The 17,988-nt window shown below is 36.7% G+C and overlaps 1 protein-coding gene across 1 annotated transcript; it reads left to right on the plus strand.

Annotated features, from left to right (window-relative positions):
- The first annotated feature begins 721 nt into the window (after positions 1-721).
- Positions 722-17,630, plus strand: LOC110457410 (acid-sensing ion channel 1C-like). The gene is made up of 7 exons (XM_021508672.1): positions 722-1,195; positions 2,296-2,391; positions 9,172-9,352; positions 13,189-13,245; positions 14,509-14,659; positions 15,684-15,775; positions 16,953-17,630. Exons 1-7 carry the CDS (start codon positions 722-724, stop codon positions 17,072-17,074), a joined length of 1,173 nt encoding a protein of 390 aa, XP_021364347.1. The 3' UTR covers positions 17,075-17,630.
- The last annotated feature ends 358 nt before the right edge of the window (positions 17,631-17,988 follow it).

A 17,988-nucleotide genomic window follows, 5' to 3' on the forward strand; every position in this document is an offset into this window, starting at 1 on the left:
AAGTGCAAACTGCGCAGGTCAGTTCTTCCAGTGTTCTGACAAGTACAAGCTTCGAGGGTACGTTATGCTCGAGTTCTAAAAAGTACAAACTCCAAGCGTAAGTTCTGCCCCTGTTTTGACAATTTTGGTGAGATTTTTATAATAAGATTTGTAATTCAGTATTTACAGATAACATGGTTTAGTTTTTTTAAAGAAGATTATGACATTTTATGTTTTTGTGACGAATAATTTGGTCCAATGGGCTCTCCTTTCGTTTAAAGATCCCAATGTCTTTATTTCTATTTTGCTTTCAGAGAAATTCCCGTTGTTTAGAAAATTTGGTTCTCATTTTGCCGTTGTATTTTGTCTCTGTTACTGTTCACGTGGTTTGTGATTATCCAACAGCGAATCGAAGTTCGGCAATCTATAACCTGGTATTGGCAAATGGTATCTACTCTTCTGTAATGAGAAGAATTGATTCCTTTATCCGTCGGATACTACTTACATCAGAAAAAAATAATATCTATCAATATTGGCGTTAGGAAAGCGAAACGGCGCGTGTGATATGACTTTAAAACACTCGAGAAAGAAGTTAGTTTCAACTTTGAATTATGTCTTTTTTAATACAATGTACGATATATTTGATTGTAGGGTCATATGGGTGATAGCGTTACTGTGTATGGGCGGTTTGTTGATATACACGTGCGTCGACTTATTTAAGAAGTACACCCAGCACACAACTATGTCTAACATCAAAGTGGAACTCGTCAACCAGCTGCCGTTCCCTGCCATCACATTCTGTAATTTGTCACCGTACAAGAAATCAGGCCTGAAACCCGACCCTGTGATGGAGCATTATCTTCTAACATTAAGCAGAATGAAAGATTTTGTGTCTCCTATAGACTACGACCACCCTTGGTATAGTAACCTGTCGCTCCCCCTACCGGAAGGATGGCTTCACAACGTATCATATAGCATATTGGACATGTTCGGGGCATGTGTTGACATGAAAGACGTTATGAACAATTGTATGACGGTTCTCACTCCAACTCTGACCGACATCGGCCTTTGTTACACCTTCAACAGTAAAGAATATATCAGGGAACATGAAGCCTTGATCACAACTATAACCGGAAGTACCAAGTCGCTTGCGTTTTACATCCATGTCAACCAAGACGAGTACGTGTACAATGACAACATGGCGGCAGGAATGAAGGTAATCTTTGTTTTAGTATTGAATGTATTGATGTGGATATTGTCCTGTAAACACCATTTTGCCAAAGTTAAACAAAATGTCTTGTGAGGATGTCTGTAACCTATTTGAAATATTCGCGCGCAAATTACATGTACATTTTGAACTTGGCGCTGGTGTATTAAAAGTTGTATATGTATGTACTTTATAATCACAATGGCGAGTCCTACCTCTGCGGTTTAAGTATCTGTTTCAGGCAAAGTTATCACTATGTAACGTTATAAAATGGTTTATTGGCACTGTTCTCATTGGCTATATTTCAACACATGTTTCGGAAGACGGGGTTTCATTCTTTTGACCTATATAACCACAGAGCTCTTTATAGAAGATGTGGCATATGGAACAGGAACTTAGAAAATCGTTATTTTGTTGGATTCCTGCATAGACTTACTATGTTTGATACAATATCACAGTGTTCACATTTTGAGAAGGGTTTTTACTGAATTAATGTATCAAGCTGCAATAATACTCGAACTATTAGAACGATTTTTTTTATAATTTTATTACATAATGATTGGAAAACTGTGTGTCAAAGAGAGTACACTGTATCCTTCACCGACAAGATCGTAAACAACGGAGGTAATAAAACTATTTGTATACAGAAAAGTAGGTTCTATCTGTTTAAGATTCAATTGGGCAACTTTGTACTTACTCAGACTATCATAGAAATGATATTTTAAAATCTTTTCCTGACAACTTTTGAAAAGAAAGGTTATTTAAAGTACTACAAATTTATTCCGTTTAGTAATAGAATATAATGTCACATTTATCTGTTTGCTACCGTTCCCTTTTTCGTTATGATTTATACATGTTGTATTTTCACAAGTTTTTAATTAGTTTTGTGAATATCGTTTCAGTGGTTACCTCCCTTTATATGTGATATTCTAATGTGTGATATTTTACCTATGTTTGTCGCAGTAATTGCTCACATGAACTACTATTTTTGTTTACCTGTTTGCGACTTAATAATTCATGTATCTTATATCTTGTACCTGTTTCTACCTACCAAGCAATATATAAGATAAACGGACCAGTTGCTCTGACGTTTTTTGTTTTTCTAACAGATAGTTGTCCATGATCCAGACGAGGAGCCCGATACCGACAAAGGTTTCTTCACCTCCCCGGGATTCTCGTCCTATGCCTCTCTACAACTTACCAAGGTATACACTAATGCCAATTTGTATATAATTACTCTCTTGAAACGCCACGCTTCCACAATTAGCACAATTTTGACAGTTTTTCAGTTATATTTAAAAGTCCTGATTTTTATCTGGAAAGTTAATTGATTCACTTTCAGGAAAAGTTTTGACTCTAAGTAATTTGTTTTTAAAAATAATACGCTAAACTCGGACTGAGATTTCGTTCGTTCTTCAGTCATGATGAGTACCCAAACTGGTACACCATATTACAGGCTATAAAGCTTATATTTATTTCTAATAGTAGATGTGCCAATTGCAACAAAATATATTGCTTTTATGTATACCATACTGAACTACAATTGTATATACACTTTTAATATTATTTGGATATAAGGACCAGAAAACAACATTTAAACATGCTTATATATAACCCCTTCAAAATCCTCCAACATTTCGTCGACTCAATCACTTTCTTACAGTAATAGAAATCGCGGTGCTAGCGAATTGGCAGGATTTAGTGTGCTACAGGAAACCATAGCAGTCTTGAAACGCGATATGTACTTTGTGAAAAGTGACCACAACGAGAAAATAGAAACACTTACATCAAGAATCGATGGTTTAATGAAAGAGAAAGAAAATGCTAAAAACAGGGCGTTAAAGTATAAAGAAGACTTGAAGCAACTGCAAACGGAGGTAGCAGAGATCAAGATTTCACGTGAAAAAGCACAGCAATCCTATGAAGCATTGCAAGAAACTGTCAGCGAACTGAAACTAAAGCAGACCGAGGATAGGACGGAAATAAATTCCTTGAAAACTGAAAATGGGAGGATCCGAAAGAAAAGCTGTTCAACGATCAAATGTATTGAGGATGAACTACGTGAAAACAAAAGACAAGTGGAACAAACGATGAAACAGATTGTAAAGATGAAAATGGATATTAAGGAGACGGTAGAAGCCACAACAGACTTTAAGAACATGGCAAAAAGATACGATAACGAACAATTGAATGGTGTTGAAAGTGTTAAAAAGACAATGAAACTGGTATCAGACCGCGTGACTAACTACACAAAATGTTACGAATCAGACCTGAGTGAGACAAGGGAATCATTAAAGACATGTGCAGCATCGGTAGTTGGTATAAAGAAACAAGTTGACAAATTAAGGAAGGACATACAAAGAAAGAGTGAACACAACATGACCAACAGGAGTGTGGATCTTATCGAGGAGAGTCAGACAGAACCAGCCGTAAAGACGTTTAACAGATTCAGTGTGTTGAGTGCATCATCGAACAATCAGATAAACCAGGTGGATAACTTGGAAAGCACAAAAACAGCGAATTATTTCACAGACACGTTAGATCCTAAAACCGATCGGAACGCTAGAGGACTCTGCCAAGGAAACGACACGCGACAAAAAACTTGGAGCGACATGTTACAATCGGAGTCTCTAAATGAGAAGCGTTCCGTGGATACTGAGAATCCATCTTATATATCAGCTGAAACGACAACTCAACACCCGATAAAGGTCCATTTCCCAACATCTGTGTGTAATCCGATGGCAAAGCGATTTGTGGGATTCCAGCAGCAACAAAGAAGGAGAATCAGGCGATTCTACGTACATGGAATAAACCGACAAATATCCTCAGAAGCTGCCATGCGAAGCTATCTTGAGGAAGCTAATGTGCGCGTTACTTTGTTAAGGTATTTTGAGAAACGATGGAAGAACACGGCATCAGCGCAATTGAACATAGTAGCGGAGGACGCAGATATTATCAGCGATGATTCGTTCTGGCCCGAAGGGATCCGAATGAGGGAATGGCAGCCACGCGAAATTTTCTTGAGTGAGCACAGATATGTCTGAAATTGTTAATGCGATGTNCATTTTTAAAGTTTTTGAAATGATTTTAGCTAAAAGATTAGATTCAGTTCTTAATTGTAACAACTTTCCGAATAAGCAACAGTCAGCATATCAAAAAGGACTATGCAGTTTGTTAACTGCATTTAATCTGCAAGAATGTATACATTATAATTTAGAAAGAGAAGAAGATGTTTATGTGGCCTTTTTAGATAGTAACAAGGCATTTGACACCGTATGGCATGATGGTTTGTTGTATAAGCTAAATGAGATCGGTATCACTTCAAAGACATGGCATATTTTGAAATCAATATACACAGATATAAGAAGTAGTGTTATATTTAATGGTTTAAGTTCAAGATGGATCCGTATGGAGAGGGGGATTTTACAGGGGAGTGCGTTGTCTGCCAAAATGTATCTTGTATTCATAAACAGTTTATTAGACAGTATTGAAAAATGTGGGAAGGGTGCACTTATTGCCGATTTAAGAATTAATATACCAACACAAGCAGATGATATATGTCTGGTTAGTACACAGCGTAAAAGCTTACAATACATGCTCGAGATGTGCGAAGCGTATAGCAGAAAGTGGCGTTTCACATTTTCTGCAGTTAAAAGTAAAATAGTGTATTTCTCTAGAAAAAAGAAGCGAAATCTTAGTACGAAATTATATCTATATGGGCATCTTCTTCCAGAAGTTGAGGATATAACACATGTTGGCGTGATGTTGAACTATAATTTTAATAGTATGGAACGTACAGTACGCGCATGTAATAAGCTTAAGAGTGGTGTCATGAGTTTAATTAAAAGTGGTGCTCATCCATGTGCATTAAATCCTTTAACGATTAGTAAAATACTGAAATCAAAAGTATATGCTTCAGCCCTATATGGGTGTGAATTATGGTGTCTTCAAAAAACCGAAATTTTAATGTTAGAAAGAGCACAACGTTTCATTTTAAAGTCAATTCAGGGGTTCCATACAAGAACCCGTACAGATATGTGCACAGGCCTTCTGGGTTGGTTAAGTTTAGAAGCATACATAGATACCAAGAAATTATTATTGTTTGGAAGATTATGCAACTTGGAGAAAAACTGTATATCTTATCTTGTGTTTTTTACTCGTCTTTGTATGGCAGTTATAGGGACCAATGTGTATAATAATGGATTTATGAATGAAGTAATTAGGGTACTAAAGAAATATGATTTATACAAATTAGTACAAGAATGTTTATCAAATGGAATATTTCCAGTGAAAAGTATATGGAAAGCGAAAGTAAAGCATAATGTACAGTTATATGAAGAAAAAGGATGGAAGGAGAGAATGAGTGGTGACCGCGATTTCTGCAGATTTATATTTGTTCATGATAATTTGGCTCCTCATATATTGTGGAAATTGTTAATAAAATTTCCTCAAAACAGAGAAGCCATACATAGTATAATGAAATTGATTGTATCTCTAAGACATTCAGAAAAAACTGAATTATGTCATAAATGTGGACAAATGTATAACGATATATATACCCACATAGTTTTACAATGTGATTGTACTGAAGACTTACGAGATCAGTTATGGTGTCAAGTCATTAATACATGTGAACTTATGTTTAGTGTATATTTACACTCTCATTCAGACTATGAATTATTTCACCTACTGATTGGTGGCAATATAACGTATGAACTGAATACATTAGAGTTAACAGAATTTCGTATGGCATCAGTCAATCATATTTCAAAAATGCTTAATGTATACTTCGAATGATTATTCAATACTTTTGGGTATATCATTCTTAACATTATTAATTATGTATTCTTTTGTAAACTGTACTCAAATTGATTAACTTATTTCTATTATGTTAACTTATTATGTTGTGCAATAATTTTTGCCTTACCATCTATTTGATTTTGTATCTATTATCTTATATATCATTATAATTACATTATTCTGTTTGTAAAATCTTCTTAAAGGAGGAAATAAAGAGAATAATAATAATCAGAGGTAAATACACAAATTTAGTTTTATGCGAACCATTTCTGTTCTTGTACCTATTCTGGTAGCGTAAACGTTAGTCTTTTGTTTGTATAGGACAGGCAGGTACATTATGTCAATAGAGACCTTTCCAACACGTGTTCAATAAAAATCATATTGTTACTGAAGTATTAAAGAAGATTTAACATAAAGTAAATTACAAAGTATTTCAGTTTAGGTTTATTGTTACAAAATCAAACGCCATAGTCTTGGAACATGTCAGATGACAAAAGAATGGCTATGATGATAGCCCATATGCTGAACAAACACACACGGGGGCAAAAAGACAACAGTTCTGAAGCTACAGTTTAAAACTCCATTGTGAACATTATGAAAAGTTCTTTTTACACAACCAGTAACATTTTGTATGTGACGTTTCGATGACTAGAATGATAAGTACAATGCCACCTTCATCAGACAAATGACAAGCGAAGCGTATGCACACAAAGGTGTAAAATGTGTACGAGTTGTCCACAAAAATCGATGCCGAATGACTCGATTCCGCCACGCTTTGTTTAATACTTGGTCATAGATGGTCCATTGTGAACACATGTTACTATCGATTCTGAATACTTTGGCTGCATTTGATAAAGTACCTGGCTGTTTTCAGATACACCAGAATACACCAGATCGACTTGTTACCTTTAATCGAAAGAAAGAGTATATTACACCAGTATTGTATTCCTGTCTTTGGTCATCAGTACGACACACGTCTCAGTACGAGGCTCTGATACACACACACAACATACGTACTAGATGAAACAGATACGCATCATTTCGTGTTTCAAAATATAGCAGCCATTTTATTGAATAACCTCCCACCATTTAAACGATGTAAATCCCAACCTGTCTGCATTTGATACCTCTGGCTTGCGATCCTGTCAATAACCGTTATATATACATGTTGAAGATGTGTACTTTTGAATAGTATAATCGCCTATTGATTATTATGTATATATTGTATATAGAAGACGGTATGGAAATATTGTATATCATTCCTTAATCTAACACGACACTATATAATGTTAGAAAGATTTTAGATTATAAAGAACACTTTATTAATGTTGTATAATATTTATAAATAATACAGAGTGATATATATAGGATCTTTCATGAGTTTCCATTTAATATGAGATTTATGAAACGAGTCTTAGAATTTTTCAATTTAGTGAGCCTCTGAAGAGCTAAAATGAACAATTCGTGACGAGTTTCATAAATTTCATATGAATGAAAACGAGTGTTAGATCCTTTTTATCACGTAATCAAGATTTGTTGCATATATTCGTTTAAAACGACAATTGTCATGCAACCTTGAAATGTAAAAAGCCATTTTTTCGACTCCAGTGCGTAAGTTTGTGACGTCATGTACTTCAGATTCAGATTCCGATTGTTTTATTCCTTGTGTAAGACACTTCGGAGAGTAGACATACAAATAGTACAGTATATTACAAATTTACAATGATACATGTATACAATAATAGTCAAATGAAATATGATGCATATTGTACAATGGCAAACGTGATAACTCATTAATCGTGCAGTACTACAAAATGACATATAATAAGAGACAGTATTTTACACTGAAATACACCAACATCGTAAGGTTCCGATACAGTGAAATCATAGCAACAGTATATTACAATGATACTACTACTATGGTAACTTTCAATGACGTACGTCACAGGTAATGTTAACTGGATTAATATAGTTACATACATTGTATCGCACATATGTCACGAATAAATACTTGTCCTAGGCGTGACGTCAAAATTGAAACAATTAAAATTTAAAACCAATCATAGGGCTGATAGGTCATATTACATGGGTTAATACGCAAAAAAAAAACAATCACTGGATAACACAGTACATTATGCGATAAATACATATATTGTATTCTTACCATAACCTGAAAGACAATGTAATAATTATGTATCTGTTATCATGACATTAGTTCACGTGCTACTGTACTGTAAATGTGCCTGTTTATTGTTATATAACTCCTTTTGTGTTCTAGTTTTTATATAACTATTCCTGTATATTTTTATGTAAATGTGTGTGCGTGTTATTATGTGACTGTGTGCTATTATGCTAATGTACCCGTGTGCTATCATGTAGTTGTTCTGGTTATGTTAGAGTGCCGATATCTGTATACGTATGTAAATCTGTGTGTTAAGATAAACCAAATCCGTCTATGCGTGTTACTGTTTGTTTACAAGTATATATGGATTGACCTCCCTGATAAAGCACCTCATTAGTAATTGATTATTGTGAAATACACGTCTGACGAAATAGAGGCAGTTAGTAGACACCACTCGACAGCTAGAGGAAACAATGGTGGGAGCACGGCCAACCGGAACCATCATGATTACGAAATACGCTAAAAGGATAGATAGTAATCTAAACACATGACTACCCATGACTTACACCCACGTTGTTCAATACTTTCTTCGTTTGGAAAAACCGTCACGAGACAGTTCAGATGTTAATGTAATCACGTGTTTTTAATAATGTCAATCGATATTGAAATAAATATGTGCATTCATCACGATGATGGGAATGTTTACCGGAAACAAATGCATTTTGTTTGATATTCATGCTGGGGTGAACGTGACCGACTTGCATTCATACCAGCAAAGATATTGAAACAGAGTGTGAGATAGGAGGAGAAGTGACAAACTGACAATGATCCCGTTGAGTTCATAGCCCTTTGAATGCAATTTCTTCATGTAAGGGGTATATAGGAGCATCCCAAATTATTATAAAGACATAAAGTATGATTATTTTGTAACTCACAAGATGGCATCTGACATACAATCTTATACATGTAGATTGTGTTAATTTATTAACCCCTATGGACATTTGGCACAAGAACATTATGTATTAAGTGGAACATGTATTGACCTAAATATCTCTGTCACCAGTACAAGTACATGCCGTACCCGTACCAGTCCAGTGGGGGTGGCTACTGCCTCGACACCGAATCCTCCGACTTTAAGAACCCGCTGGAATATCACGACACGTACAGTCGTAAAGCCTGTCTGAGGGAGTGTAAATATCGCTACTTGGTCAGTACCTGTGGCTGCCAGGCGCCGACTGACATTGGTGAGTACTTATGGCTGTTAAGGCCCCTCCGACATTGGTAAGAGCATGTGACTGTCATGCGCCAACTGACATCTGTAAGTATTTGTGACTGTCAGGCGCGCACTGACATATTTAACTACTTGTGGCTGCCAGGCGACCTCTGAGATCGGTAAGTCATTGTGGCTACCAGGGCCCCTCCGACATCGGTTAGAACCTGTGACTGCCAGGCGCCCACTGACATCGGTTAGAATATGTGACTGCCAGGCGCCGACTGATATCGGTAAGAATATGTGACTGCCAGGCGCGAACTGACATATGTAAATATATATGGCTATCAGTCGCTCATTGATATCGGTTAGAACATGTGACTGCCAGGCGCCCACTGACATATGTAAATATATATGGCTATCAGTCGCTCATTGATATCGGTTAGAACCTGTGGCTGCCAGGCGCCCACTGACATCGGTTAGAACATGGGACTGCCAGGGGCCCACTGACATCGGTAAGAATATGGGACTGCCAGGCGCCCACTAACATCGGTAATAATATGTGACTGCCAGGCGCCCACTGATATCGGTAAGGATATGTGACTGCCAGGCGCCAACTGACATATGGAAATATATATGGCTACCAGGCGCTCATTAATATCGGTTAGAACCTGTGACTGCCAGGCCCCCACTGACATCGATAAGAATATGTGACTGCCAGGCGCCGACTGATATCGGTAAGAATATGTGACTGCCAGGCGCGAACTGACATATGTAAATATATATGGCTATCAGTCGCTCATTGATATCGGTTAGAACATGTGACTGCCAGGCGCCCACTGACATATGTAAATATATATGGCTACCAGGCGGTCATTGATATCGGTTAGATCCTGTGACTGCCAGGCGCCCACTGACATATGTAAATATATATGGCTATCAGTCGCTCATTGATATCGGTTAGAACCTGTGGCTGCCAGGCGCCCACTGACATCGGTAATAATATGTGACTGCCAGGCGCCAACTCACATATGTAAATATATATGGCTACCAGACACTCATTGACATCGGTTAGAACCTGTGACTGCCAGGCGCCCACTGACATATGTAAATATATATGGCTATCAGTCGCTCATTGATATCGGTTAGAACATGTGACTGCCAGGCGCCCACTGACATCGCTTAGAATATGTGACTGCCAGGCGCCAACTCACATATGTAAATATATATGGCTACCAGACACTCACTGACATCGGTTAGAACCTGTGACTGCCAGACGCCCACTAACTTCGGTAAGAATATGTGACTGCCAGGCCCCCACTGACATCGGTTAGAATATGTGACTGCCAGGCGCCAACTGACATATACAAATATGTATTGCTACCAGGCGCTCATTGACATCGGTTAGAACCTGTGACTGCCAGACGCCCACTAACATCGGTAAGAATATGTGACTGCCAGGCGCCCACTGACATCGGTAAGAATATGTGACTGCCAGGCGCCAACTGACATATGTAAATATATATGGCTACCAGGCGCTCATTGATATCGGTTAGAACCTGTGACTGCCAGGCGCCCACTGACATCGGTTAGAATATGTGACTGCCAGGCGCCAACTGACATATGTAAATATATATGGCTACCAGACACTCATTGACATCGGTTAGAACCTGTGACTGCCAGGCGCCCACTGACATCGGTTAGAATATGTGACTGCCAGGCGCCAACTGAAATATGTAAATATATATGGCTACCAGGTGCTAATTGATATCGGTTAGAACCTGTGACTGCCAGGCGCCCACTGACATCGGTTAGAATATGTGACTGCCAGGCGCCAACTGACATATATAAATATGTATTGCTACCAGGCGTTCATTGACATCGGTTAGAACCTGTGACTGCCAGACGCCCACTAACATCGGTTAGAATATGTGACTGCCAGGCGCCAACTGACATATGTAAATATGTATGTCTACCAGGCGCTCATTGACATCGGTTAGAACCTCCGACTACCAGGCGCCCGCTGACATCGGTAGGTACGCATAAACATAGACATTAGTGAACACGTGTAGCCTGGCAGGTGAACAATGACATCGGTAATAGCTTATTGCTGCAATGTAAAATCTGAAATCGGCAAGTACTTTTGGCTGCCAGATAAAAACTGGCATCAGTTAAAACTCTAGGATGCCAAGTGAATACCGACATCGGTAAATACTTTTGGCTGACATCGGTAAGTATATACATGTATATATGTGATATCGTTTCCTGGTCACGTACGTTTGGCTGTGAATGTGTAGATGTAATGGAGTAAAATTTCACTTTCCAGAATATGTCCTTGTAAAAGTTTTGTCTTAGACATATTAAACATTTTACATTTCTTGATATTAGCCTCGTTTGGTTGCCACTGGGTAACCATGAACTAACACTTAAATTCTTACCAGCGTATACTGTAAACACGGATGGAAATAATACCACTAGGTGAACAACGATGTCGTCTGCATTTATTTCAACATACTTAAACTATATCTGCATTGATGACCTCTTTGTTTCATCAATAACTTCACGTCTTAGCTCAATATTATAGACTTAAAGCAGGTTCCGCGTGTCTGTCGTCTTATATTGATGACGTCCGCTCTGTCTTTGTTCTGTATATAAATGACCCTCATAAACAAAACCAGGATAACATCTCACTAAATGATTCCGTGTAAAAGGAATGTTTAACAATGAATGGTGTCAATAATTAAGTACAATATGTCAGCAGTGTCAGATAAACGGCCGGTTATAACATGCTGGTGAGCAGGAATACTCTTAAGCCAGACTAAAAACAAGGCATCACAACAGACACAGATTCCCTTGTGTGCGGTGTTTGAAATAGGGATTAGGTTGCTAAAATGATGACAAAATAATATAAAATAGTAACGTTGACCGTGATCTAACACAGAAACTTGTTCTTGAGGTATTCTCATGCTGAATATATTAAGTTTGATAAAAAAAAACTATCTACGACAAAGAGTTTTTTAACAAAATGGAAAGTGACGTTGACCTTGGTTCCCTTCATCGATAGATGAAGTTTGATTACAATGTGAAGAGCATTCCGGAATAAAATGGCGAAATTGATAAATCATAAAAACAGTTAATTATAATGACAACCTTGACAATGGCTTAACATCATGGAACACGAACACGTTCGAGGTATTTACAATGATCTTGACGTTGGCCTGTCACCCTGTAATACGAACTCGTTAGGGGTAATGTCGTTGTTGACCATGTGTAATATTGCATTTGGCCTTTGAACTTCTGTAATGTGACACATGGTCAGCTACCAGATCCGTAGGTGAAATGAATTTCGCTATTCCACGAACAAACATTTGATAGTTATTTCATTACATGTTTAACAATAATGTCGAAACTGTAACTTTATCAACTCGCTTACAATCCTCACAGAACACTGATACGTGTATGCGTGTTTATGATGTAATACTCTACTAAAAGTTCTTCCGACTCATAGCGGAAAGAAATCCCAACTGCCATTTGACAGCCAGCGGTCACTAGAAAACAGAGCAATCAGTGACAATAAAACGCTTGAAATCTACTTCCTTTTGGACTGCAAATATATTGGTCATGTGACCGTGCAGTACACAAATGTATTTCACGGCCATGTTACGATTTATCAGAGCAGTGTACCATCTTTCAGACAAATAAGTGATTCGATACGGTTAAATAAGAAATTGTAAAATTGCATAAATAATAGATTTCGGTATAAATATAAATTACGTCAGATATTTAAGATCCTGTATGTTGTACATTTATCCTATGTTCCCTATTAATGACATTCACTTATAACACTTCCTTTATCTTTAACCATTGCAGGAACAGAGAGAATCTGCACGTTTAGGGAGCATGCGCAATGTTATGATGTATATGCAGGTAGGTCTACTACGCTATTCCCAAATGATATTATACAGCATTGCATTACCTACTGTAATTTTAGTATATCTCGATGACATGTAAAAATAAAATAAACTTATTTATGAAGAAATATTTACAGCATGTTGTGATATATTATATAACATCAATCGTCCTTCATTATCATTCATCGGATTATATATCACGAGGGGATCATTGATTGGTAAAATGGACTCGACGATAACATTTCAGAAACGGCAGTTAAATATCATCTTTATCAAGTCACTGTAATCCTAACGTCACAAGGCGTTTCTGTCGCACGCAATAAGTACTTTTATCTTGGAAATTTTCTTAGTTACTTCATGTTAAGTAATAAACCAGATGTTCCTATTAAAAAGAACAACTTAAGATTTTCATTTATTTATTGTGAAGATGTGAACCGGATTTTGGTTTCGGTTAACGTCATATAATCAGTTCACGCTAACTTCAAGTCAAGCGTTATGTATCAATGCATGTGTGCATGATTGCCAGAGGCGGTATGTTGATGTATTTACCTCTTAGTAATATAGCAGATCTAGATCTGATGCCAACTGTATAGTGCTACATCACTGAAATACCATGCCGAAGGTACCCGGCACGGTAATCCACCCAGTCACATTATACTGACAACGGGTGAACCAGTTGATCCGGAACCATACATGTTGACCGTTTAGCAGGGAATAAGAACTAGATTTTATAGGATTTTGGTATGCTCCGGCATGTTGACAGAACGCATTGTCTTCCCAAACTTGGTGAACAATCAACACAAACGAGGAAAAGGGAGATGTTTTCAAATAAGGTACAAGGAAACAAAAAGTTTGTTAGGATTTACTTTGGCTGCTTTTGTGTTCCTACCTGAGGGCACAAAAGAACTCCCCAATTCTGCAGGGGGTTCAACCATTAGCTGCCTCTTACAATATGCAAAAAGTAACAGCAGCTGTATTTTTCCACAATCCTCGAACTGCAGGGTGCATACAGGGAGAACAAATATTTATATCATGTAGCAATTAATTTAAAAGATATGTAGGCTTAGGGTATAACACGTAACATATTCATATACATTACCATCGGAGAATTGCTGTCCTTACTGAAACACGTACCAACCAGATGATATGTTGAATTACTGGATTTAAAAAAAACCCAGAACCTTTCTATTTTACTATTCAAACGTAACTATATTTACCCGTTACGGTTTTGCTTTGTGGAATGTACCTAAAACTTTCTATGTGTTTCTTTTCTCGTCAGATTTCTACACACGGAACATGACCTTACAGAAGGAGTGTCATTGTGCTATTCCATGTGTGTTTAACATGTACAGCGCCTCCGTCACCACGGCCTACTTCCCGTCCAAGCCCAACATAGACTTCTTCACTCAAATGGGATACAAGGATATGAGGTAAACAGTATCAACTTACGCATAACATCAAACAACTGTTTTATCCAAATTATAAACGTTTTTTATAAACAAAATTCTAGTTTTATACCACATAAATAAATCCTTCCATTGCCATGCACCGGGGAGGCAAATGTTGTTGTGAGACTGTAGCAACATTGCCTATTGTAACGTAATTAATCTCTTTTGTGACGTCATCACTTTCATGGTTGTCAACACTTAATTTACTGTATAAAATAGTGTTCGAAATAACTTCATAAAGCATAACTACTCTATCAAGATATAAATATCAATAATTAATGTTATTAATTACATATTGATATTACTTACATAAAATCCTACTGGGCTATATCTCGTTTGTCAACAATAGCAATGTGTGTTATAGGACCAAAACAACATTTGCTAAAGCATTCATGGCTTAAATAACAAACACGCAAGTATAATACCATTTTTTTCCCATACCTTATCTGTACATATATAGTAAATCTGTACATAACAATGCTAACACTTTCTGTACATATAGTAATTTTCAGGAAAAACGTGCATTTTGAATTTCAAATGACGTTATTCAACGGTGAAATCAAGTTCTTTTATCAATCCGTTTTCTTTAATAAAATATTTTAGTAGCAATAACTAAATTAGTTGTCAATATACTGTGTGATCTTATACAAACCGCACAGAGCATAAACATCAACTCAAATTTATCGATTGTTTCTATCCTATATAGTTATATACCTATTGCAGCATTTATTGACTCCAATGCTGTATCATATTAAGATATATTACCACGTAAATGATAGGTTTGTTTTGAACACAAACAGCAATTGAAAACTGATTTTGCGAGCTTTCGGAAATGTCTGTTTCAAGCGAACTGAAAGAGTGCAAATGATCGATGTCTCGACTCTAAACCACTGAAAACATTCTCACTAAGCCACAATGTGCCGAGCGTGTAACGTCAGCTCTCAGAAATATCGAGACGTGTCGAATGGTGAATCCTAAGTCGTACATAACCACTTGTTTTCAACAGGACAAGTTTCATGGAGGTGAGAATTTTCTTCGACACCCTGAGTTATCTGAAGGTCGAGTACCAACCGGAGTATGACGTGGAAAAAATAGTTGGTATGTACTGTAGTATTCCTCCAATAATATTCATCCGTGAGGGTGGCAGACTTATGGGTGCCACACAAGGAACAGGCATCGCTTGTTATCCCATAACAACCAGTTTTACCTCCAGCTCTTTCATAGGTCCTGAGTGCTAAAAATTGTTACGAAAATATACCTCTAGTTGTGTAATAAGTGTCATTTGGACAACAGATTTTGGTTGATTCATATAATACAGAGAATGCCGATCGTCTGATAGTAACGAGTTTATAATAATCATTTTTTTTTTATATAAATCAGTTTCATTTCATGTATCAAATAAACACATAGAAGCCACAGGATATTGTTGAGTTGATTTGTTTTGTAAGAATCAATGGCTACTGCAATAAGACCTAGAGTAAAGTATCGACCATGTTTAACCGAAAACTCTGCTGTATCCTGTATAGGTATACTAAAACAGGTGCCATAAGTATTTGCACTACTAGTTATTGTATAAATTCTTATTCTTCTACTACTAGTTAAAGTGCAGACTCTTAAAGGTGTTCTCGCACTGTACTTATACCAAAACCGCGAAATTCATCTTATCGGAAACACAATAATGATATCTTACACTTTCAATCATCTCTTAATACGACCCTGTATGACAACTCATTTTCATTTTACACTAAATCAGTGCCATGCTGCTATTGATATAAGTATTTAATGTTTTCTTCCTTCATCTTTGCTGTTGACTTTTCGTATTAAATTAATTTATATAACGTCCTTGTAAATTGATGTTATGGTATTTTGCTTACTGCTTTTTTACTTGATGAAGCTGTGGGAAAATGTCATAAATAATATTTTTAAATGAAAAAAAATCATTTTCCTTGGTAAGTTGTAGTTGCAGTTTCGTTTCACATAACTAGCGTTAGGCTAGCTATGTCTATGCTTTTTCATTGAGATTTTGGGGTATCCGTACTAAAGTACACTATAAACGGAGGAACATAGAGACATCTATTGTGAAAATATACATGTTTTATTCAATTTATTCTTTATTAAGAGGAAAGAAAACAGAAAGGTTCTAAAAAGCGGAAGTTATTGTTCGGCTTTGCTACTCGTTGTTTCGAAGCAATAACTATATTGCATCCGTAAACATTAAAATCAATATTTTCTGTTGACCGAGTGAATATATATCTATGAATATTTATTTTCAAAGCAACTCTTGGAGGTCAGATGGGGATATTCCTGGGCGCCAGTCTTCTAACCCTGTCAGAGCTGGTGGAATTCCTGTTGATGGCCCTTCTTGTGTGCTGCAAGAGAATCATCAACAGAAAGTGATAAATATGGAACAAGTCTCCTTGTAAACCAACTTAAGATGCCCAGAAATATCTGTGAATTTTTCGCAAAAAACATGTTTTCTATCATCATTCTACATATGTCATCGTCTCCATTTCGATTTCCTGTCTATGTAGCAACATAACATTCTCATTACGTCATATATACTGTTACAATGGATGTTATTAATGTTTTGGGTAAAGAAACAGATAGGATGTGTGTGTGTATCCATCGCTTATAAGACCAGTCACGTGACAAACCGTTTTCTGGCAGAAGTTACTATGAATGGAACACGAGTAAACAAAGCAAGTCCTCAGATACCACTCAGTTATAGCATTGTATGGTGTACTATGGTCTTTAATAATGTTATAAGAAATACGACGTCATGATGTACTAAAGTAGTTAAACATGATGTACAAATCCAAACTAAGTCAGCGTAAAAATTGTTTCTGCTCCATAGGGTCCTTGTTTTTCCCCAAATAGGGTTCATCGGTGGCGTTCCGACAAAAGCCTTTAACGAGATTATACAATTACAGCTTTTGACTACAACAGATACTTTTGACTACAATATATACTTTTGACTACAATATATACTTTTGACTAAAACAGATACTTTTGACTACAACATATACTTTTGACTACAATATATACTTTTGACTACAATATATACTTTTGACTACAACATATACTGTTGACTACAACAGATACTTTTGACTACAACATATACATGTACTTTTGACTACAACAGATACTGTTGACTACAACAGATACTTTTGACTACAACATATACTTTTGACTACAATATACACTTTTGACTACAACATATACTGTTGACTACAATATATACTTTTGACTACAATATATACTGTTGACTACAACAGATACTGTTGACTACAACATATACATGTACTTTTGAC

The sequence above is a fragment of the Mizuhopecten yessoensis genome, unplaced genomic scaffold, assembly GCF_002113885.1.
Source record: "Mizuhopecten yessoensis strain PY_sf001 unplaced genomic scaffold, ASM211388v2 scaffold9133, whole genome shotgun sequence".
Classification (NCBI taxonomy): Eukaryota; Metazoa; Mollusca; class Bivalvia; order Pectinida; family Pectinidae; genus Mizuhopecten; species Mizuhopecten yessoensis.

Coding starts and splice junctions, on each gene's coding strand:
- LOC110457410 (XM_021508672.1), top strand. CDS start 722: ATGTCTAACATCAAAGTGGAACTCGTCAACCAGCTGCCGTTCCCTGCC. Junction 9,353..13,188: donor CCAGGCGCCGACTGACATTG/GTGAGTACTTAT, acceptor TAACCATTGCAG/GAACAGAGAGAATCTGCACG. Junction 14,660..15,683: donor ATGGGATACAAGGATATGAG/GTAAACAGTATC, acceptor TGTTTTCAACAG/GACAAGTTTCATGGAGGTGA.